Here is a 23,151-nt window from a genome sequence, read left to right as displayed (position 1 = left end):
CAACATGCTTTCTGTCTTTGTCTTGGAATGAGATTACTTGGGTTTTGTCCTGGCCCTGGCCGGACTCCTGACTGGGAGGGAAACAGTCAAATGCATAGTTATTGTTTTGGGAGAGGATATTTTTTTCCTTGTAAATCATCTCTCTGTTATGTATTATTATATTTGTTATCTTCAATGTATAATGTAAGCATTTGAGTGTATTCCTCTTTGTTGGATTTTGTCCTTGTGTCCGGATGAGACTTTTAGATGATCTCAAACTAAGTACGAGGGCTCTTTCATAATTAACCGAAAAATGCCTGTAAAATCCGCGTTTTTTATGCTATCAACAAAATTCTTGCACGTGTTCATGCCTTGACTCGTCCTTCATTTCTCTACGTAACAGCCAAGTCTGTCGACACACTTCTGCCAACGCCGCACCATGGAATAGATACCCTCTGGGAAGAAATTTCCGTCATGGTTTTGTAGCCATTTCCGCACATGGTCAACAAGCTCTTCATCGACATCAAAGCGCTTTCCTGCCAGCTCACGTTTCAGTGGCCCAAAGAGGTGATAATCAGATGGTGCGAGGTCTGGACTGTGTGGTGGGTGTGGCAAAATCTCCCATCCATATTTCTCTAGCAAACCTTGCGTCACTCGTGCTGTGTGGGGTGTAGCGTTGTCGTGTTGCAAAATGACCCCGTTGGTCAACTGCCCTGGGCGCTTTCTGCGAATGGCCTCCCTAAGCTTGTCAAGAGTTTGGCAGTACCTTGCAGCATTGATTGTTTCTCCAGGTTGTAAGGTTTCGAACAAAATAACACCACGACTGTCCCAGAAAACAGTTCCCATTATTTTCTTTGCTGACCGCATGACTTTGAATTTCTTCGTGACAGGTGAGGATGGATGTTTCCATGTCATCGAATCTTGCTTTGTTTCTGGGGTGCAATGGTGCAACCAAGTCTCATCACCGGTGACTATGCTGTCAAGAAAAGTCACATCGTACCCTAGAAAGTCTCCGCCGGCGTTGGCAGTATGCCCGTGAACCCTGCGTGAGCTCTTTCTTCTCAAAAGTTCCCTGCAGATGTCCAATCTTTGTTCTTTATGATTGTCTGTCAATTGCTTAGGAACCCATCTTGCGCTGACTTTTCTGTAGCCAAGTTCATCAAATACAATTCTATGGGCAGAAGTTTCCGAAATTTCAAGACTGCTTGCGATTTCATGAAGTTTCAACCTCCTGTCTTGACGAATAAGCTCATCAACTCGCTTCACATTGTCTTCTGACGTCGCAGTTATCGAACGCCCTCTCCCTTCCCTGTCTGTCAAGTTGGAATGGCCGGCTTCAAACAAATTACACCAGTGATAGACTTGTGTACGGCTTATAACATGCTCACCATATACACTCTGAAGTTCTTTATGAATTTCGGTAGGATTCAGACTTTTGGCGTTCAAAAAAACGTATGACAGCTCTGATTTCCTCCTTTGACCAAGTTTCAAGGTGGGCCGCCATCTTTAAAATCGTCTAGAAATTCATTGTGCAAAATGATGCACTTCATAATTTCTGGGAATATCCGTAAGGAAATAAGGAATATCATGTCGTTTACAGAATTAAAAAATCTACACTGGTTGCTGACCAATGGGCATTTTTCGGTTATTTCTGAAAGAGCCCTCGTACATTAGTGGTATGCTCTTGGAATCTACATCTGATCCCTATTTGTTCCCAGTTCCTCTATGTCTTACTTTTTCTTGGTGCTTTAATTGTAATTCTAGAACTTTTTACTATCCCATTTTCTTCATTTTTACTGGCGCTGATATAACCTAAATGTGTTGCAAGTGCCGTAAACCCTTAAAAACAAAACAAAAACTAATCCTCTTTGTAAAAAAATTCAAATCTTCACAAACAGTTGTCTTCTAAACATACTCGGTATCAGATGGCCTGAGAAAATCAGCAATAAAAGACTTGTGGTTAAAAGCGGAACAAGAGGAAATTAGCTAACAAATCTCAACAAGAAAATGGAAATGATTTGGTCACACTTTCAGAAAACCAACAACAGACATTACGAGACGAGCTGTGGACTGGAACCTTCAGGGAAAAAAGAAGGTTGGGAGGCCAAAGAAAGCACGGAGAAGGTCTTGTGAGGAAGAGGTAATAAATAATAACGTGAAATTGAATGTAAGCTTCAATTTAATTACAAAAACAGATCAAATGAACGTTTCGGGTTTCCCCTTTATCAACAAAACATCTTAACTTCGCTACTACCACATCATCTCATTCATCTGTGGTGTTTCATTCATCCTGTTTTGTTATAAAGGGGAAACCCGAAACGTTCATTTGATCTGTTTTTGTAATTAAATTGAAGCTTACATTCAATTTCACATTATTATTTATTTCTTCGGGCTTCGAGCAGCAACATTTACACTGTGAGGAAGAGGTGAAGTTGGCTGGAATGCCATGGGGCGAGATAAAGAAGAAGACAAAGAACAGAACATGGTGGAGATAAATTGTTGAAGCCCAATGTACCACAAGGAATGTAAAGATCAAATGATGATGTTGCTCTCTGTCTTTGTTCTAGATTCTTCATTTTTTCCCCCTGGTTTTGGCATGGATCCGTAACTAAAAAAGAATTGAATTGAGCTTTTATATAGCACAATATCCACTAAATGTGCTCAAAGCGCTTTACAAGGGGTCCCTGGTCAACAGCAACATTTAACATTTATTAGGACGGGCCATGCCGCCTGTTAGGCGATATTACAATTTTTCGGACAGAGACAACCCTGTTAACGGCCAGGTACTCATTTTACACCTGAGTACGGTGAGAGAATGTGAGTAAAGAGTCTTTTCCAAGGACTCAACTATGCGCTGAGCGAGGCTTGAACCCAGGACCTTCTGATCCGAAAGCGAGTGTCATACCACTAGACCACATAGCCGCAACTAGGAGGCTGGGTGACGTGCTTTCTGTCTTGGTCTTGGAATGGGATCGCTTGGTTTTGTCCTGGCCCTTGCTAGGAAGGAAACGGTCAAATGTTTATTATTTTTAGTTAGGAGATGGCTTTTTCTCTTGTAAATCATCTCTCTGCTATGCATCGATGGTTATGTTTTCTGTTTTGGATATATTCTGTTAACATTTGGGTGTATTCCTCACAGTGGGACCTCACCCTGTGCTGGTGTCTGGATGAGACTTTTAGGTGATCTCAATCTAAGTACACTGATAGTGTGCTCTTGGAATCTATATCCGTTCCCTGGTTGAACCCGTCTTTTTTGTCTTATTTTTTCTTGGGTACCTATATTTTTTTTCTCATTTCCCCCCCTTTACTGGTGCTGAAACGACATAAATGTGTCGCAAGCGCTGTAAAACCCATAAAAACAAATAAACAAACATTAGCTAGATGAGAAGGAGTCATTTTTCACTCTCTTTTGGTGATCATCACCTTGCATTGTGATGTCATTTTTAGGGAAAATTATGTTCATGAGGGCTATGGATCGTACTCATAGACATCAGAATGGTATACCCGCACAGAAACATTTTAATCGTTCAGTAGAACGTGGAAATGAAATAATCTGGACAGGAAAATAGTTTGTTTATATAAGATCTTCCTTTCAGTGAACTTCTTCCAAATATATATTTTTCTATCACCCCTGCTTCGCCTTTTCGCACATTCTCATGTGAATAAGAGAGCCATTAAATACAGATTTCGTTGAAAATGTGCCAAATTTATCTTACCAGTATTCAAAAGTTTATGTTAATGTTCTTCATAAACATTCCAACTGGGTGGGGTTCCTGACCTCCCATAGTGGACAGGGAGGTACTTACTGTCTTCTATCCCCCTAAATCTGTTTTCCAACTTGCTTTCTGTCTTTGTCTTGGAATGAGATTACTTGGTTTTGTCCTGGCCCTGTCCGGATACCCTGGCTGAGAGGGCAACAGTCAAATATATAGTTAATTTTGGGAGATGATATTTTTTCACTTGTAAATCATCTCTCTGTTATGTACTGTTATTTTGTTTTATTCTTAACATATGATTTGTAAACATTTGAGTGTATTCCTCTTAGTGGGGACCTGTGCTTGTGTCTGGATGAGACTTTAAGGTTATCTCAAACTAAGTACACCGATAGTGTGCTCTTGGAATCTACATCTGTTCTCTATTTGAACCATTTCCCCTTTGTCTTACTTTTTCTTCAAGCCCTTTTAATTGTACATATAGAATGCTTTTACTATCCAAATTTTCTTCATTTTTACTGGTGCTAATATGACCTAAATGTGTTGCAAGCGCTGTAAAACCCCTAAAAACAAACAAACATTCCAACTCATTGAATTTTGGTAAGCTTAATGCGAATCATCCAGGAGTTACGTGGTATCTTGATTCAATTGTTCTCTTCTTTTGTTACCTCAAAAGAAATACAAGTTCCAAGTTAGCTGAGTTTAGAAATAATGAAGATGACGTCACTCAGCTCTTTGTTATTGTTTTGATGATAACAATAATAATAATAATGATGATGATGATGCAAGGAATTTAACCAATTAATTCTATGTGATGATGATGATAATAATAATAACGATGATGATGATAAAAAAAAAGAATACTTATAATAATAATGATAATGATAATAATAATAATAATAATAATAATAATATAATAATAATAATAATAATAATAATAATAATAATAATAATAATAATAAATTTAAAAAATGATAATAAAAATGACAATAATAATAACAATAATCATTTAAAAAAATAAAATAATAAGAATACGAATAAGATAAATTTATAATATTATAATAATAATAATAATAATAATAATAATAATAATAATAATAATAATAATAATAATAATAATAATAATAATAATGAGGATGATGATGATGATGATGATGATGATGATGATGATGATGATGATGATGATGATGATGATGATAATTATAAATAGCACTTGCATAGAGCATTACCCCGATTTAATCAGGCTGAAGGCGCTTTACGTTCTTCAAATAAATTAAGAAATACAATGAAAAAGTAAAAACATTGCAATTACTTACATAGCAAAAGACATTCCATTTTACTCACTTCAATTCAATTTGACTATTATTCATAACATTAATATTCCTTCTAGCTTCAAGTGGTAACATTTGAATAGCAGCAAAAGTTAAGCGTTTTGGGTTGATTTGTCTAAAGATTTTTATAAAGTCGCGTTTAAATAAATATTTAGAAAATCCAAATATACTTTCTTTTCTTTCCACAGCAAACGGTTAATAATTCAATGAATATAGAATTAAACGAATGAGAATACGTACGAAGCCTAAAAAGTGTCCACCAATGAAAGCATTCAGCGCCATTTTGTTGTTGGCTGCATAGAATTAAACGAATTCCTTGGTTGGCTGAGAATGTAGTAATTACCATTTATTCGGTATCTATGTCAACATAACGACACAAGAAAAACAACAAACAATATCAAAATCCACAATAAATTGTTTCAGAACTGTTGCGTATATTTATGGCACAACGAAGCTGTCAAAAAATAAAGTTAGAGAATGTGTGTAATCATGTATTTATTATAATAACCTGTAATGTGTTTTCCAACCACCACATCATCTACTACTACAACCACCACCACAATATCATCACTAACACTACTACTACAACCACCAGCCCCACATCATTATCACTACCACTACTACTACACCACCACCAGCACATCATCATCACTACCACTACTACAATCACCACAACCACATCGTCATCACTACCACTACTACTGCAACCACCACCACCATATCATCATCATTACCACTACTACCACAACCACCACCACCACTACTACTACAACCACCACCACATCACTACCTCAACTACTACAACCACCACCACAATAGCATCACTACCACTACTACTACAATCACCACAACCACATCGTCATCACGACCACTACTACTACAACCACCACCATATCATTACCATTACCACTACTACTACAACCACCACTACCACCATATCATTACCATTACCACTACTACTACAACCACCACAACCACATCGTCATCACTACCACTACCACTGCAACCACCACTACCACCATATCATCACCATTACAACTACTACTACAACCACCACAACCACATCATCATCACTACCACTACTACTACAACCACCACCACATCATCATCACTATCACTACTACTACAACTACAACCACCACCACATTATCATCACTACCACTACTACTACTGCAACCACCACCACCATATCATCATCATTGAAATATTATTTTTTTAAAATTGAGCTTTATATAGTGCAATATCTACTAAATGTGCTCAAAGTGCTTTACAAGGGGTCCCTGGTCAACATTTAACATGTAGGACGGGACATGACGCCTGTTAGGCGATATTACAATTTTTCGGACAAAGACAACTCTGTTAACGGCCAGGTACTCATTTTACACCTGAGTACGGTGAGAGAATGTGAGTAAAGAGCCTTTTCCAAGGACTCAACTATGCGCCGAGCGCGAGGCTCGAACCCAGGACCTTCCGATCCGGAAGCGAGTGTCATACTACTAGACCACATAGCCGCATCATTACCACTACTACTACAAACACCACCACCACATCATCATCACACGACCACTACTACTACAACCACCACCACCACCACCATATCATTACCATTACCACTACTACTACAACCACCACCACATCATCATCACTACCACGACTACTACAACTACAATCATCACCACCACCACATCATCATCACTATTACTACTACAACTACAACCACCACCAACACCACATCACCTCACTAACACTCAGTACTACAATCACTACCATTAGGTTTTGGAGCTTTACTTCATTTGAAATAAGGAAACTTCGGAATTGTATTTGGCATTGTGTTTATATATCATAATATAATTCTAATCAGTTATCTATTTAGAACTAGATACTATACAATATGTATGCCAAATACCACCCCAATTCCCCTTTCTTGTGTGCGGGAATTCCTCTTTCGGCATTGAAATTGAGTGTGAGAGAGTCATCACTACACACATAAACAACAGAAACAATTTAAAAACAAGACTATGACACGCAACCACTCACACACGAGGCTATACTATTTATCCTTTTCTCTATATAGAATAGGACAAGACAAACAATAGCTTGACTCTCGCTAGACTTCGCATTGACGTTTGTCGTCTCACGAGTTCAACTCTCGGTCGACCTGTCAATATTCCTTTTTGCCTCGGACGTAATCATTAATAGAATGTTGTGTGGTTTTGACCGTGAAGAAAACCTTAAGAAGTCACATTTATATCATTTTAGAGAGATCGTTTTGAATAATTTTGAGTTAAACGAGCGAGCAGCAACTTGTTTTCATGAACGGCCGATCAGCGCTTGTTAGGCTTGTTTACTATAGTAACGCGATTCCCAGCCAACATCAAAATGGCGGATATTTTTCTCATCGGCCGCTGGTTGGTTAGCCAATAAGAGCACCGTACGGTTTCCATTGGGTAAATTCCTTGATGAATATGCAATGTACGGTATTAAAATTTTGGGGAATAAAAATGCCAAGGGAAATTCGGACCACTTTACGTTTTAGACTGTTGGAACTACAACACTATAAAAATGATGAACCGGTTATCAAGGGTTAAGGTCACACACAGGGGAGAAAACTCCAATGTCAGACAGTAATGGTAACATACTTGACTTCATTTGCAACTTGCAACGTACAATATTAATACAGACCTCTCGACACATAGAGATAGCTAGGTGTCCAATGACCTGTGCTCAGTCTTTTAAAGTTTAAATTAATCGTAGCTGAAACACAAACGAGAATGTCCTCTCCAAATAAACCCCAGCAGCCCCAACAGATCTCGAAAGGAGTAAAATTTCTCTTTGGAGGAACTGCAGGGTGCGTAAAATTATAGACGTCTAGACCTAGACTGGCTAGACATCTAGAATATTATGTAAAAGTAAAGAATAATTTTATTAATTTTACTCACCACTTAGTTGACTTTGACTTAGCACTGACCCAGTTATGGTTAAGCCTATTATAGTTATTCAGTTCTGTTAGAGTTAGTAGTAAATTTATTTACAATTATGCAAATTCCGAAATTTTTATTTTTATGGTGGTGTTTTTATTCAACCTCTAACGGAGGTGTAGTCGTAGGCCTACAAAAAAACGCACCGATTTTATGCAACTCCGTTGGCAGTGCTAGTTAATTATTGAAAATGTTGCTGCTTGAAGCTCGAAGGAAAAAAACGATAAGTGTTGAATTGTAAGCTTCAATTTATTAGACGAAGACATACTGTGTGGACGTTTCGGGTTTCCCCTTTATCAACACAACACGACGAATAAGTTGAATAAGACACTAAGGACGAATGAGAGATGTGTGATTGGCGTAGTTAAGGTGAATAAACATAAACAATGATGGGACAGGAAATAGAATACCCCTTTGTAAGGAAGTAAATTATGACGAATTAAATTATGACAATAATATTAATAAAATGAATTAAAACACAGTTTTTATGTTCCGCCATTGGGGGTGTGTAAATGTGTGGTATAGAAATAGACCCACAGAAAAAACGAGGCTTCTCATCTTATTTTCTGTGAATAGACACATATACATCCATGAGTTTTAGATAGTTTTAGATTGTAGTTTAGCACGCTGCTTAGTTATTACAGGTGTACGTTGATACATTGATAATAAAATAAAGAATAATAAAACAATAATTAAAAAAATTAAAGGTAAAAAGAAATATGGCACCCAAATACTGATCTCCAATAAATAAATGATTTTAGAAAATTAAAATCAAAGTTTTTTTTAAAACATGACAAAAAGTTTTTGAAAAACAACATAAAAAAAAAAAAACAACAATAAAAAGACAAAGATACGGTAAACGAATACACTGATGATAATGATAATATATTATAAAATGATAACAATCGATGTTTATATGTAAGTGCATGTCGATAACACAGTAATGGTACCGATGTTGTTTTAAAAAATATAATTAATAATAATAATAATAATAATGATATAATAATAATAATAATAATAATAATAATAATAATAATAATAATAATAATAACAATAATAATGATATTAATAATAATAATAATAATAATAATAATAACAATAATAATGATATTAATAATAATAATAATCATAATAATAATAATAATAATAGATTTATTTAAGTTATAAAAAATATGTCCAGTAACTATAACAACAAAAATGATTTCTTTCTCATTAAAATAAAATTTTAAAAAAATGTCCACAATGGGAATCAAACCCACTTTCAAGGTTAAAGTCTGACAGCTTGTCCACTGCGCTACGGAGTCACCTAACTGTTCATAACATTTAATAAGGTCTTTCTTAAACGTTATTTTACCTTCAATGCAACTTCTATTTTCTGGTTTTATATTTCGATTTTTTAAATTATTATTATTTTTAAAAAATTTATTAACAAAGATGTACAGATGTCACAATATAACTTTTACCATGTCCAAATATAGAAACACAGCTTTGCTGATGAAATTGGGTGGAATGCGCATGCGTGAAGGAGGTGTATAAAAAAGATCCGTTAAGATAGACTGTCAACAGTGGTGCATAAAAACACTATGAATTTTTATATGTCTGGCAATAACGATGGGCGATTATACACAGACACTTTTTCAAAACTCTGCTCTTTTAAACATTTATCTACATTCCAGAATATGGAAAGTTTAGTAATGCACATAGAAATAAGTAAAGTTGATAAAATATCAATAAAAGCATAAAATTAACCAACAATAAATCTGTTGATGGATAGTAGTAGTAGATTACTATCTATACACAATATGCGTCAACATTCATCGAGGTGTCATGGCCGAATGGTGAAGTCGTCTGCCTTAGATGGCTTGTTGGAATCGAAGCTGTGTGTTCGAATCCTGGTTCCGCCACTTTTTGTTGTTGTCTTCTTTCTACAGAGCGTTGCAAATAATAAATGCCCCATCCACCTGCACCCCCTTTTTTTTCTTTTAATATTCGTCCCCACTTTAATCTCAAAAAGTATATACTATAAGAATAAATATATTTAAAAAGCAAGCAAACATTTTTAAAAATCAGAGGGCGATCAAATGGTCAGATATAGAAAAAAAAAACCAAACAAATAAACAAACACACAAAAAAAAAAACAAGTTTAAGAAATAAGAATTCATGTTCAGAAACGGAACAAGGCCAAACAAACAAGGAGAAAACAAATAGACTCGTTCAAAAAACAAAAAAGATTTAAAAAAACAGAAGGAAAGGTTGTTTGTTGTTGTTGTTGTTTTTTTTTTTTTAGTGGTCAAATTTTGAAATCTTTTTCTCTTAGACAGGTATGTGTATACATAGTAGCTAGTGGCTAGTTGTACTCTTTTTTAAGTGTGCAATGACACATCATTATTATTGACAGTCAGATCACTACGCTGACAAGAATCCCCTGTTGACTCAGTTTACACCTAAATACAGGCCTCGAAGTGGGTCGGGAAAACCAGGAAAAGCCGGGAGTTTTATTTTGAAAATTCCCGACCGGGAAAAGTCGGGAAAATCTGTGAAAATTGCCTTGGGCCGGGAAAAGACAGTGAGAAAAATCCAGGTGAACAACAACCCAAAATGTCTTCTTAAGCCATTTCTTTTAGAATTTGAAAGCTTTGTCGATTTAAGGTCTATCTTGTATTTGTAATAGGGTTTCCCACAGATACTGGTATATCCCTCATGGAACACATTATTGGCAATGGTAACTGCTCTAGATTTGATGAGCATGCTTGAAAATACTACCTTAAAATTCTCTCCAGAGCCTGGAAAAAACCAGGAAAAAGCAGGGGAAAGCAGGGGAAAATATTTTCCTGAATCACTTCTAGGTCTGTAAATAGATAAATAAATAAATAAATCTACATTCTTCTTCTGTAGACTGTTGAAAAATTTAACCCTCCTCCCTCCCTTTCCTTTCTGGCTTTTTATCTTTATTGTTTATGATTTTTTTGATTGTCAGATTGTTCAACCGATGAACCTCCAAATTTTGCGGCATTTTAAATCATCCCGTTACATCTCGCACGAAACCCGTCTGCGATATAAACAAATCCCCTGCCATCATCAATATCCCTAAAATTGTGGTCAGATCGAACAGATTATAGAAACTAAAGAAGATCAATAAAGTTGACAGGTAGGTAGGTAGTGAAATTTGTAATGGTTGGTGGACTAGAACCGATTCGCTGATTAACAAGATTCTTGTTGGTTGAAAAGAAAAAGGCGGAATTGCCAGTTTGATGTTTTCAGTTCGAAGTGTCAAAAACTCACTTTTCATTGGTCCTTTTGCTTTTTTAAATAAGCTGGATTTGGCATTTGAGCACTATTTACTTTCATCATGTGTTAAATATCACAACTGATTTGTGACACAAATTACCACGGCATTTATTAAAGATTATTTAGTTATTTGTTGTCTTGCAATAACCAAAAGCCTGGCCTTTTCGTTATTGCCAGACAGGTGTCTGCCAATAATCATTTTTCTTTATTGACAGACATGTCTGGCAATAATGATTGCCTTTATATATATATATATATATATATATATATATATATATATATATATATATATATATATATATTTGTACTTTTAACTTTTAGAATATTTAAAAGGGTTTATTTAGCTTACTTCTGAAAAAATAAAAGTGAAAGCGCTGTGATTACTGTTCGAGAATAAGATGGTTTTCTCTTATTGAATAACACCATGTCTGGGCCTGGGAATATAAGAGGACCTTTTATGCATTTAGTGTACCCATTGATCAAAGATCGTGACTAGTGGTTGAGGCAGCGTGGCTTAGCGGTACGGTCTTTGCTTCGTACCTGAAAGGTATCGAGTTCGATCACACACTGCTCATCTGTGTGGTCTTGAGTAAGGCACCTCGCCCTTGCTCAATTTGTGGTGCGCAATGCGGATGATGCTTGGCTTATTCCAGTCTTCACTTGGAATAGATCCTAGAGACAAATTTCCCCAATGGGATGAATAAAGGGAATTCTATGTGTCCAAGGCCATGATTGCATCCCTCGTCGCCTCTTTGATTTGGTCTTCATATTCAAATAGTTGACCTTGCAGCATATCTTTCACCTTGGGGAAGAGATGGAAGTCGCATGAGGCAATATCAGATGAATAGGGCAGGTTTTTTCAACAATTCCCACTAGTAATCTATGAAAAAAACCCACCATAATTTTATTTTTCTTCAAGATTTGTAACTTTAGCAGTAATTTCATTCCAAGTGAGTCAGTTATAGGAAAGAGAAGGAAGAGAAGGACACAGTAATTGTTGTAAGGTGTTTGATGGGGGCTACTTATAAGTTCTTCTATCCCCTTTTTTTTTCCCTTTCTGAGTCACTCTCTTTTTCTCTCCCATAGTAAGTTGACTTGGTTTTTGCTCAGGCCTTGTGAGGGATAAAATAGGATGTGAATGAAATACTTTTCTCTGTATAAAATCTTCTCTCTTACTGGTTGTCCTACTTTTTCTGCTCAGGTTTCTGTTATCCAGGCGTCTTGCAAGCACATAATTGTAATTCAAACAGTCCTGTTGTGTTGTTTCATATCTTTTGGATTTTCTTTATTTGAAACTAAGGCCAGTAGGTTAAGAATCCTGCTGTTTTTTTTTGTTTGTTGAATGTTGGGATTTTTAAGAGCTTTAAGTGATCATCAGCTTATCTGTTTTTAACTAGTCAACTGCCTTACTCTTGTATTTAAAAATTTGGCCCAGAAAACTCACCCTTCACATATCAATCAATTTAAATGAACCTTCTCGGGTTCTGAGAGTTTATGTCAAGATGATATTTGAAGGACGAGTTTTCTGGCCAATTTTTTAAATGCATGTTTTTCCAGAGTACGGGGGTTAACTGGTTAAAGATAGGTGAAAAAAACAAGCATTTGTTTAACAATGAATCAAGTACTTGGTTTGTTTCAACAATTAATGCTTAACCTTCTTTACGGTTATAGTCTAATCTTTTTTCCCCAATCAACTTGACACTGCTTGAAGCATGTCGTGTCAAGTGCAATAGATAAACAATGTATTTTTTATAGTGTCAAGGGTCAAGGGTCATTTTCAAGATTAAGTTGTAAGTTTTTAGTTGTATATATGTCTGTGCAGGAAACTGTCACCAGCCAGTAATCTTTTCTCAGTTTTTTTGTTTGTTTTTTTACACTGAGTGTGTTTTTGGTTATTATAGTAGTTATTATGCATAATATTTATCAAACATCACTAGGCATTTGTGTCAAATGTATACTGGACCGTGTCTTGATATACAAATCAATGACGATCAGTCAATAGATGTAGAAATGATAAGAAATTGCTGAGTAAACAAATATGCAGATGTCCGTCCTCTCATGAATAATGATTAAGTCGTGATATATAATACAAAAGGTAGGCACTGAAATCCGTGATATGAGCATTTAGGCGTGGCTCTTTGTGTGTGAGTCCATGCATACATGTGTTTATGTTTGTGTGTGTGTGTGTGTGTGTGTGTGTGTGTGAGAGAGAGAGAGAGAGAGAGAGAGAGAGAGAGAGAGAGAGAGAGAGAGAGAGAGAGAGAGAGTTTATTTTATGTCACATCGTGGCTTACTGGCCCATCAACCAGTGACCCTTCTCTCCCCCCCCCCCCCCCCCCTTCCCTTCTCCATTTTTGTTGAGACCACTTGTCTCTTTCCTGTAACGCTGTAGTGAAGGTATATATGATATTTGATACTGGATGAAATGGCGAGCAGTATTGTATCATAGCGTGTTCCAGGTATTAGGATATATTAAGTCTGAGGAAATGTGTGTGTGTGTTTGTGTGTGTGTGTGTGTGAGAGAGAGAGAGAGAGAGAGAGAGAGAGAGAGAGAGAGAGAGAGAGAGAGAGAGAGAGAGAGAGAGAGAGAGAGAGAGAGAGAGAGAGAGATTAATCCATGTCACATCTTTCTGGCTTATGAACCAGTAACCCCCCCCCCCCCCCCCCCCACCTTCCTTTTCCAGTTTTATCAGCCATGAGTCAATTTGCCTTTCTTGTATCACAAGGGTAAAAATAATACATGATATTTGATATAATATGAAACTGCAAGTGGCTGTCCTATACTATTGTGTTCCATGTATTAGAATAAATTAAGCGAGAGGACATTTGACGTAATCTTACCGTCAGGCCCGTCAGAGAAGGTTTGGGGATGGAGGTGCTACAGATTGGCTTGGACCATGGCCAGTATCATCTATTAGGTGATGCTGACCATGTCTAATGTCAACCCTGCCACTATGGTCAACATTTTACTATTAACATTGACCTTGGTCATGAATTATTTATAATCTTCATTCACTGCCTTGTTTTCTCATCCCGGTTGTGATGTGATAAAAATATTAATATGCACAAGGAAAGCAATATGGAAGGAAGTGAAAATGAAAAATAGGGAGGCGGGCACTGGTTATAGATTTAAAAAATCTGAAAAAGTGTGTATGATGTTTAATGTGTGTAAGTGTGTGTGTGTGTGTGTGGGTGGGGGGTGGGGGGGGGGGGGGGACGTTTCCTGTAGCTTAATTTGATCAATCAATATCACATATAATTACAAATCTGATAACTGAATACAAATTATGAGCTTGATTTTCATTTTTCAAGTGGATTGATGTGTATGTTTTAGAGTTCCTAATCCCACTACATTGACGAGACTTTAAAAATTTAAGATGAAAGACTTTGTGGATATTTATCTATTCACACATAGACACTGGATATGATTATTCTTCTATCTTCCCTCCTCTGGTCCACTGAACAGTGATTGGGTAGCAGTGTCTGATATTTTATTAGTAGTACAGTGGAATTTGCATAATATCAACACTCTTAAAGCGTGGCCTTCGTAACGTTATGGCCTGATACTGACCAAAAAATGACGTCAAAATGCCAGTCTTTTGCCACAAAAGAAAACAAATCGTGACTTGTATTCAATAGTTCAACCAATGAAACGACTTGTTTCCATGAGCTCTACTAACGACAACTCTCTAGGCGGTGCAAAAACCAAATAATGACGTCAAAGTGCCAGTCCTTTTTTATTTCAGTATCAGGCTATAACATAACGATGGCTACACTTAAAGTCCATTTCTGCTTAAAGTGAACACCTCCAGTTGGTCCCAAATCATCTTTATCTTTATCTATATGTGCTCCATTGATAATGCAAGGTTGTCAATTTTCCGAATGTTTACGGAATTCAATATGTAAGAAACCCTCAGTATATTTTCCAATTACCTGCTGAACAGAACAAAAAGTAATTACATAAAATGTCTTTTTACTGGAGTTAAGCACTCAGAAAGGTCCGTCAATTTTTTCCATCTGAATTGGCAATAAAATAATAATAATTGAGCTTTTATATAGCGAAATATCCACTAAACGTGCTAAAAGCACTTTACAAAGGGTCCCTGACCAACAGCAACATGTAACATAAAGAACGAAACATGACACCTGCTAGGCAATAATACATATTTTTTTTTCCCAACAGAGACAATACTGTTAACAGCCAGATACTCATTTTACACCCGAGTACGGTGAGAGAATGTGAGTAAAGAGTCTTTTCCAATGACTTAACTATGCACTGAGTGAGGCTCGGATCCAGGACCTTCTGATCCGAAAGCGAGTCATACCACAAGACCACATAGCCGAAACCCTGATAATGGGATTAAGTCAACCAATCTTTCTTGTCCAGAGGTTATAACTTTATAAAGATTCCACTTAACATTGTATCATAAATGATACTGGAATAAACTTACAGAGACAGAAATGGTCTTCATTTTGCATCTGATTTTTTTTTAAATATCTTTTCTTCCCCATTTTATTCAGAATGGGTGCCACACTGTTCGTCCAACCCTTGGATCTTGTCAAGAATCGAATGCAGCTGAGTGGTAGGTCATCACTGTTATTTCTAGTCTGAGTTAGTAGTGGTTGTCTCTGACCCCCTCCCCCCAATGCCTACCGACCAGTGATTGGGGTGACCGATGATTGGGGAGCTGGATTGGTTAGACCTGGCAGAAAGTTCTTTGCAGTAGTCTAGCATCCTGTCCAAAGGGTAACAAGCAATTGCTGCTGTCCATTTTCACGTTATAGATAAACTCTGGCTCCATGGGGCTTATAGCTCTAGAAGACTTTTTTTTTTTTTAAACTAGTGGTTTTTGTGGTCGTAAAGATCTTGATGATGGGGTGAGGTTATTATGATGAGGATTGATAATGATTGATCTCAAAGGGTAAAGGTTAAAGTGTCTTATAATATTCTTTATTTTTTAAGCGATGAGATGGCTGGATGGATCAGGCATCTTGTTTTATCCTTGAACAATATAATTACCCTCTTTTGCTCACTTTTACAGGACTGCACCACAGCTGACCTCTGTGACATCGCAGGTCTTTACTAAACAGATCTTGAAACCAATTTCTCAATGGAAAGGGAATTCTGAAAATATATATATATTTTTAAATATTGGAATAATAAACCTCCAACAACCTGAGCATTTATATATGGGCCATAGCAAAGAGTAAAGTGTTGTGAATTCATTTTGATAAGTGTGCGTTTGGGATATTCATATTAACGAAATATTATTACTATGAATATGCATCAACAGTTTTAATATTTAAAAAGGACCAAAGGAATTATTGTATAGGGAATGAGAATAGCGGAAGAGTAGCATCCCTTGATTGGAAGTCACGAGCGGAAAAGTTATTAGAGAGAGAACGTCATGTTGGTTGTGCGGCATGAGACACTTCACCGAAAGCGAGGATGAGAGAGATGCATGTGCAAAACCATTTTGACGTTCTCTCTGTAAGGTGACGTCCACTCAAGGGACGCTACTCTTCCGCTAATCTCATTCCCTAAATTTACATATTGTTTTGATTTTTTTTCCCTCCCCCAGGTGCTGATGGAGCCAAGAAACAACACAAAACTAGTTTTCATGCATTCTTTACCATCTTGAAAAATGAGGGGCTGACTGGTGTGTACACAGGGTATGTGGTTTTTTTCCCCCTTTTCTACAAAAATATAGAATTCTTGCATTGTGTCCTTTTGAATTTCTGTTGATGTAATGCAGGTTAATCTTGAAAGCATTACAAAGGGAAGACTGCAAGAATGATTTTATTATTTTTACAAATGATTTAAAAAAATTTGTATTTCCATATTGAAAGAATTTTTTAAAATGTTTCAAAGCACTATATAGTTTGTTATTCGTCCTGTTTTAGTTGTATCCGTGTAACCTCACAAATTACAGTCCCGTCTCTTTAATCCGGAATTCCACAATCCGGATGTCTCCATTATCCGGACAGGTAATCTGTGGACCGATTTTTTTTCTTCTGTATAGTTTAGGGACTGATTCCATTATGGGGATGTCTTTGTAATCCAGAAAAAATGCTGATATCAGAGGTGTTCGGATTGAAGAGATATGACTGTACTGTATTTGTATGGACATAACCCTTTCCTTACCACCTACAGCAAAATCGTCACATTTGTTACGGCACAATATACATTTTTCGTTTTCAGATCTACTTTGTACATCACAAACTTTTAAGATTGATCTTTGTTTAATTAATAAGAACAGAACATTATTTTTGTAGAGAGCTTGTTTGAGTTTTAAAAAATCAATTTTTCTGCTGGGTAAGGCAGCCATTTTGGGAAAATACTGAAAATTCTCGTAAAGGAAAGGATTAAAGTTGTAACATTAGACATCAAAATTTATTTTTGCACAGCAGGGAGCATTTATTGAGCAGTTTCTGTGATTAGTTGTAATCAAGCATATTATGTAAATAGGATCCTGTGGGTGGGGGAGGGGGGCGGGTGGGGGGAGTATGAATATTTATTGCACAGTTAGTTTTTACACTGAATAATATGGTTTCAGCACATAGCGGCATGATTATTGTTGTTGTGCATCAATGCTTTAACTCGAGTTCGCCATGATTGACAATTGAACAAATTTGTTTGATTTTCCATTCATATGAACTGGAGAGAGTTAATAGCTGCCATAGTGCTAGTATTAGTAGTATTGGTAGTAGTATTAGTGATGGTGGTAGAGGCAATGATGGTAGTAGGAATAGAATTCACACTCTCTCACCGAAAAATGAGTATCTGGTTGGTAGCAGCATTGTTTCATTTGAAAATAATTGTAGGAGCACCTTACTGGCAACTTGTCTTGTCCAACATGTTCAATTTTAAAAATGGGTTTGGAGACCCTACAAAGTGTTTTCAGCACAGTTGATGAATATGCTATATATAAAAGTAAAATTTGTCACAAAATACCCCAATGCTAAGTTATTTGGAAAAATTAAGGAAAATATTCGTTCTTATCAGTTTCTCTTGGTTAAATAATGGAGAATAAACCAAAAAAAACCCTAAAAATAACCCCAAAAAACTGACCGAAATTAAAGTAGAAATAGTTTTTTGATGCCAGATCTTCAGTTTTTATTTTATTTTCCATTCTTGGAATAAGTAACAATAGGAAATTGAATGTAAGCTTCAATTTAATAAAAAAGAAAAAAGGTAATTTGTTCCCATTTATCAACATAACACGATGAATGAAACACTGAAGATGAATGAGAGATGTGAGAATGGCGTAGTTAAGGTGAATAAACAAAACAACGATCCAAACAAATATCTTCCTTAGTTTTTCCTAATAATTTAGTATCGATGTATGTTGTAGTTGTAGCAATGAGTGAATATCATTGGTTGTTGTGAATCTTATGAAAACAACTATTTGGCACTACCTCATATGTGTATATAAAGTTTTAAACTTTTTTTTATACCAATTTTTTGGTCATCCTTTGATAAAGTTATAGTATCGACAATGGATTGTATGTTTTTATGTTTGTTTTTTGGGTGTTTTTTTCAGCCAGGGAGATTAATAATTTTTATCATATATAGTATCGGATAGGTTATTAGTAGTTCGTGTTATGTTTGCTTTTACCAGTCACAGCATTAAAAGTAAAAGTCCTCGTTTTTCCTGAACAATTACAATGGAAATACAGGCACCCATACCCATTATGGGACAGCGTGGCTCAGCGGTACGGTCTTCACTTCGTACCTGATTGGTACCGAGTTCGATTACCCACTGCGCTGTATGGCCTTGAGCAAGTCACCTCGCCCTAGCTCAATTTGTGGCGCTGCACTGCGGCTAATGCCTGGGTTATTCCAGTCTTCCCTTGGAATAGACCCTAGAGACAAATTTCCCCTATGGGATGAATAAAGAGAATTTTATTCATTTTTATTTATTCATTTTATACATACACATGCATGCCATGTATAATCAGACTTTTTATCTCTTTACAACAAACTAATCAAAACAGACATTTCTGTTAAACATCCCTCTCTTCGGTTTTCGAGTATTAATCAATGCCTATTTTTTTCTTTGATTACACAGATTGAGTGCTGGTCTCCTAAGACAGGCCACCTACACAACGACACGTCTTGGAATATACACATCATTGTTCGACATGTTTTCTAAGTGAGTTGTTATATAATATAATATATTGAAGTTGTGGCAATGAATTGATCAATTTTCATAGAGCAGAAATCCCACCATGATTTCCATTAGTAGTAGCGTATGGCTACCTTCAAGTTTAGTGACTGGACAGTGGAGGACGATGTGATCGCTGGTCTCTGGGGCTGCCTGACATTTCTATTAACAACTCTGCTAATGGCACAAGTCTATAAAGTGTTACAATCATTATTTCTCAACAGATTGCCATTCTTCCTCCGTTAACATCATAATATTTTAATCGTCACTTTTTTGTGGTTTGAAACATGTGTCATCTATATGTTAGTTTTATCCAGACTAGACGACTGTGATTAATTTACTATTTACAAAGACAAACAATGGTACATTTTTATGTCCCTGAGAGGTTTAAAAACATAAGCTACTCACTTTGGGGGTCCGTCTAGCTCAATTGATAGAGTACTGCTTCACATGCAAAGGGACTGAGATCGATCCTGGGTGTTCCCACCAAATCCAAGCATCAGTAACACACTTTATAGTCACCTGGAAAAACTACAAAAGACGTCTATCTTCTACGTCATGGCACAAGACCGAAGGGCTAGAGCTCAGGTGGTCGCTGGTTCTGATAAGTAAGTAAGATCCCGGGTGCCATCAAATTTAAAAAAATTATAAGTATTATTATTATAATTTTTTTTGTTATTTATTTTTTTAGTATGATAAGTAAAAATGCATTCTAAGAGCTGAAGTCATATAACTTTTACCATATATTGCTATGATCCATCATATTTTTCAGGTATAACCATGGAAGCCCTCTGTATGCATAGATGCATTACTTTTGAATAGGAAGAAGGAGAGGGGTCTAGACATGAAATTGTTTATTAAAATTTTTTTTTTACCCTTTTCACATTATTGCAAATATTCAGGTGGTAGGTAGAATCCTCTTTAGGGACTCGAGTATAAATGTGTATCTGGCTATAGGCAGTGACGGATATTGTAAGAATGTTAGAACAAAAGGATGCTTAACAGGCAACTGTTACTGTATGAACTGGAAATATGTTCCAATATGGTCTGTTGGGAGAATAAATGAAACATTGGGAAGAGTAACGAGCACAATAAATCTGTGGAAATGCATTACATAAACGTTCTCATTTATTTATTCATTCATTTATTTATTTATTTTTTCATATTAATGTTGATCCTTCCTTGGCTGCAGATTTTTCATTGTTCTGCAGTTTCGCTATCTCTTTTACCTTCCTATTCAATTTGTCCTTTCCACATGGTTTTATGTTCTTGTTCTAGACTGAGACTAAATGGTTTTGCATGAGGCCCTGTCCATATATATAAATATATCATTTTTATTTTGTAAATCAACTCTACGTTATATCTCATTGTTAGTGTTAGGATTTAATGTAACAATCTATTTTGTTACCATCTGGGTGAGACCCTTTTGGCAGAGATCATGGAGCATTGTCAGTGTGTGGTGACTTTTAGATGGCTTCAGTCTGATCTCTGTTGAACTCGTCTCATTTCTCCTAAATTGTTTTTCTTCTTGTTACCTTGGTCTAATAAAAAAAACAAAAAAACAACCCAGCGAATCCATCACCTTCCATTTAAATGGCGTTAAAAAGTAACTTAAAACCAAAGAACATGTTCCAATTTTTTTTTTTAGCTTTTGAACCTGAGAGAGTTTTATAATTTTGCACAGAGAAGGCTTTAGTAGTGACTCATTTGAGTGCTTTCTCCTTTATTTTATCATAGACATCATCGTCATCATCACCAACATCATCATTAACATCATCATTGCCCTTCTTCTTCTTCTTCTCCTTCTTCTTCTTCTTCTTCTTCTTCTTCTTCTTCTTCTTCTTCTTCTTCTTCTTCTTCTTCTTCTTCTTCTTCTTCTTCTTCTTCTTCTTCTTCTTCTTCTTCTTCTTCTTCTTCTTCTTCTTCTTCTTCGCAATACTATTATTATTATTATTATTATCATCATCATCATCATTGTTATTTTTATTATTATTATTATTATTATTATTATTATTATTATTATTATTATTATATTATTATTATTATTATTATTATTATTATTATTATTATTATTATTATTATTATTATTATTATTATTATTATTATATTATTATTATTATTATTATTATTATTATTATTATTATTATTATTATTATTATTTTGAATGTATTTCATGACCTAAGGCCGATTCCATGACCATCTGTTATGACAATGGGTAGATAAAGATAACCAAAGTTACTTCTTGTCGTAAAACTAGTCTTATTTTAATCTTCAGGTTACTTAGCATTTTGAGAACCAGTCATTTAAAATTGTAAATTAAATTGTATAAAGTTTTAAAAATTGGGTCAAAAGTGGACAAAATTTAAACCTGGCTTAAGCTGGGTAGAGAGGTTTATTTTAAAGAGTCGGCTAAAAGCAAAATTTAGGCTTCAACGTATACCAAGATCCTCATTAGGGAACAATAGTGTGATGTGAAAAAAACTGGTTCATATCTCATTGGAAGTGTAAAACCACTCATCCAGATGACTGGATACATATCTTGTGTAATTGATTTTCTGGTTTAAGAGTGACGGCATCTTTTTTTCTAGTCTTAATATATGCTGATCATCAAAGATAATTTTTCCTTGTTCTTTTACATCCTGCAATCTTAAGAATCTGCCTAGCTAAATATCCTGCGACAAAAATAGTTATGCCACCTTTTGTAACCTATTCCTTGTGACGGGGGCAGGAGGTCTTTTGTAGTGTCTTCTTTCCCCCTACATCTGCTTACTGGGTTGCTTTGATGATCACTTAAGCCATGGATTTATGAACTTAATCTGTTTTCTCTCCAGAGATGGAAAGCCACCAAATTTTGCCACAAAGGCTGCCATAGGGATCGCAGCTGGAGCAACCGGTGCCTTCGTAGGTACTCCTGCTGAAGTAGCTTTGATTCGCATGACAGCTGATGGAAGGTATCTGCCGTATTTAACCACCCATTAAAAAGCTAAAACTAAGCAGTGTGTTGAATTTTCCATTTTGTCATAAACTCCACAGAGATGGAAAACCTCCAAATTTTGGCACCAAAGCTGGCTTAGGCATTGCAGCCGGTGCTTGCGGTGCTTTTGTAGGCACGCCATCCGATGTAGCTTTGATACGCATGACGGCTGACGGAAGGTAGAACTCGCCAAGCACATTCTTCTCATTTTTTTGGCCTGCGATACTTTTTGCTTACCAACATGTTTAAAAAAAAAAAATTAGATATAGGCGCTTGCTTATTATGCTGTTTTCATCAAGAATTGCAGAATTATTTTTTAATGATTTTCCTCTCATAAATACCTGGAGCTTACTTTTTCTATCAATTGCTAAATATTTTTCATTGAGATGTTGGTTTTAGAAACTGTTTAACTTTATAAATGTCATCAGAAATTAATTGAAGACTGGGTAAATTAATCCTTCGGGTGCTTAAATGACCTAAATAATTTTGAAAGTGCTGTTAAACGCCTAAAAACAAACAAAAACAAAAGAAATTAACCCATAAAAACTTTTAAGTTTCAGTATTTACTATAGCTTTTCTTTGTGGAAACAGCAGTACTTTGTCCCAATGCACGATTGCTTACTCATCAAAGCTTTTTTTATTTTTATTTGAGCCTTGAAGTTTCATTGCTTTGATCAGGCTGTGATCAATTACCTTTTTATTTGCTTATTTTAAACCGAA

The 23,151-nt window shown here is 35.8% G+C and overlaps 1 protein-coding gene across 2 annotated transcripts in view; it reads left to right on the top strand.

Annotated features, from left to right (window-relative positions):
• The first annotated feature begins 7,633 nt into the window (after positions 1-7,633).
• LOC144970014 (mitochondrial 2-oxoglutarate/malate carrier protein-like) overlaps positions 7,634-23,151 on the top strand; it is a 32,395-nt gene continuing 16,877 nt past the window's right edge. Inside the window, exons 1-5 of one of the 2 annotated variants that reach the window (XM_078909182.1) lie at positions 7,634-7,871; positions 15,811-15,872; positions 16,872-16,962; positions 19,362-19,445; positions 22,491-22,610. In XM_078909182.1, the coding sequence (XP_078765308.1) occupies positions 7,795-7,871; positions 15,811-15,872; positions 16,872-16,962; positions 19,362-19,445; positions 22,491-22,610 (434 nt within the window). In that variant the 5' untranslated portion in view covers positions 7,634-7,794. Of the gene's footprint in view, positions 7,872-15,810; positions 15,873-16,871; positions 16,963-19,361; positions 19,446-22,288; positions 22,409-22,490; positions 22,611-23,151 lie in introns of both variants that reach the window. The other variant, XM_078909179.1, reaches the window with a different exon arrangement.

Source organism: Berghia stephanieae, chromosome 4, assembly GCF_034508935.2.
Source record: "Berghia stephanieae isolate SIO BIC M18660-M18661 chromosome 4, UCSD_Bste_1.3, whole genome shotgun sequence".
NCBI classification, from domain to species: domain Eukaryota; kingdom Metazoa; phylum Mollusca; class Gastropoda; order Nudibranchia; family Aeolidiidae; genus Berghia; species Berghia stephanieae.
This window is presented reverse-complemented; position numbering and strand designations above follow the sequence as displayed.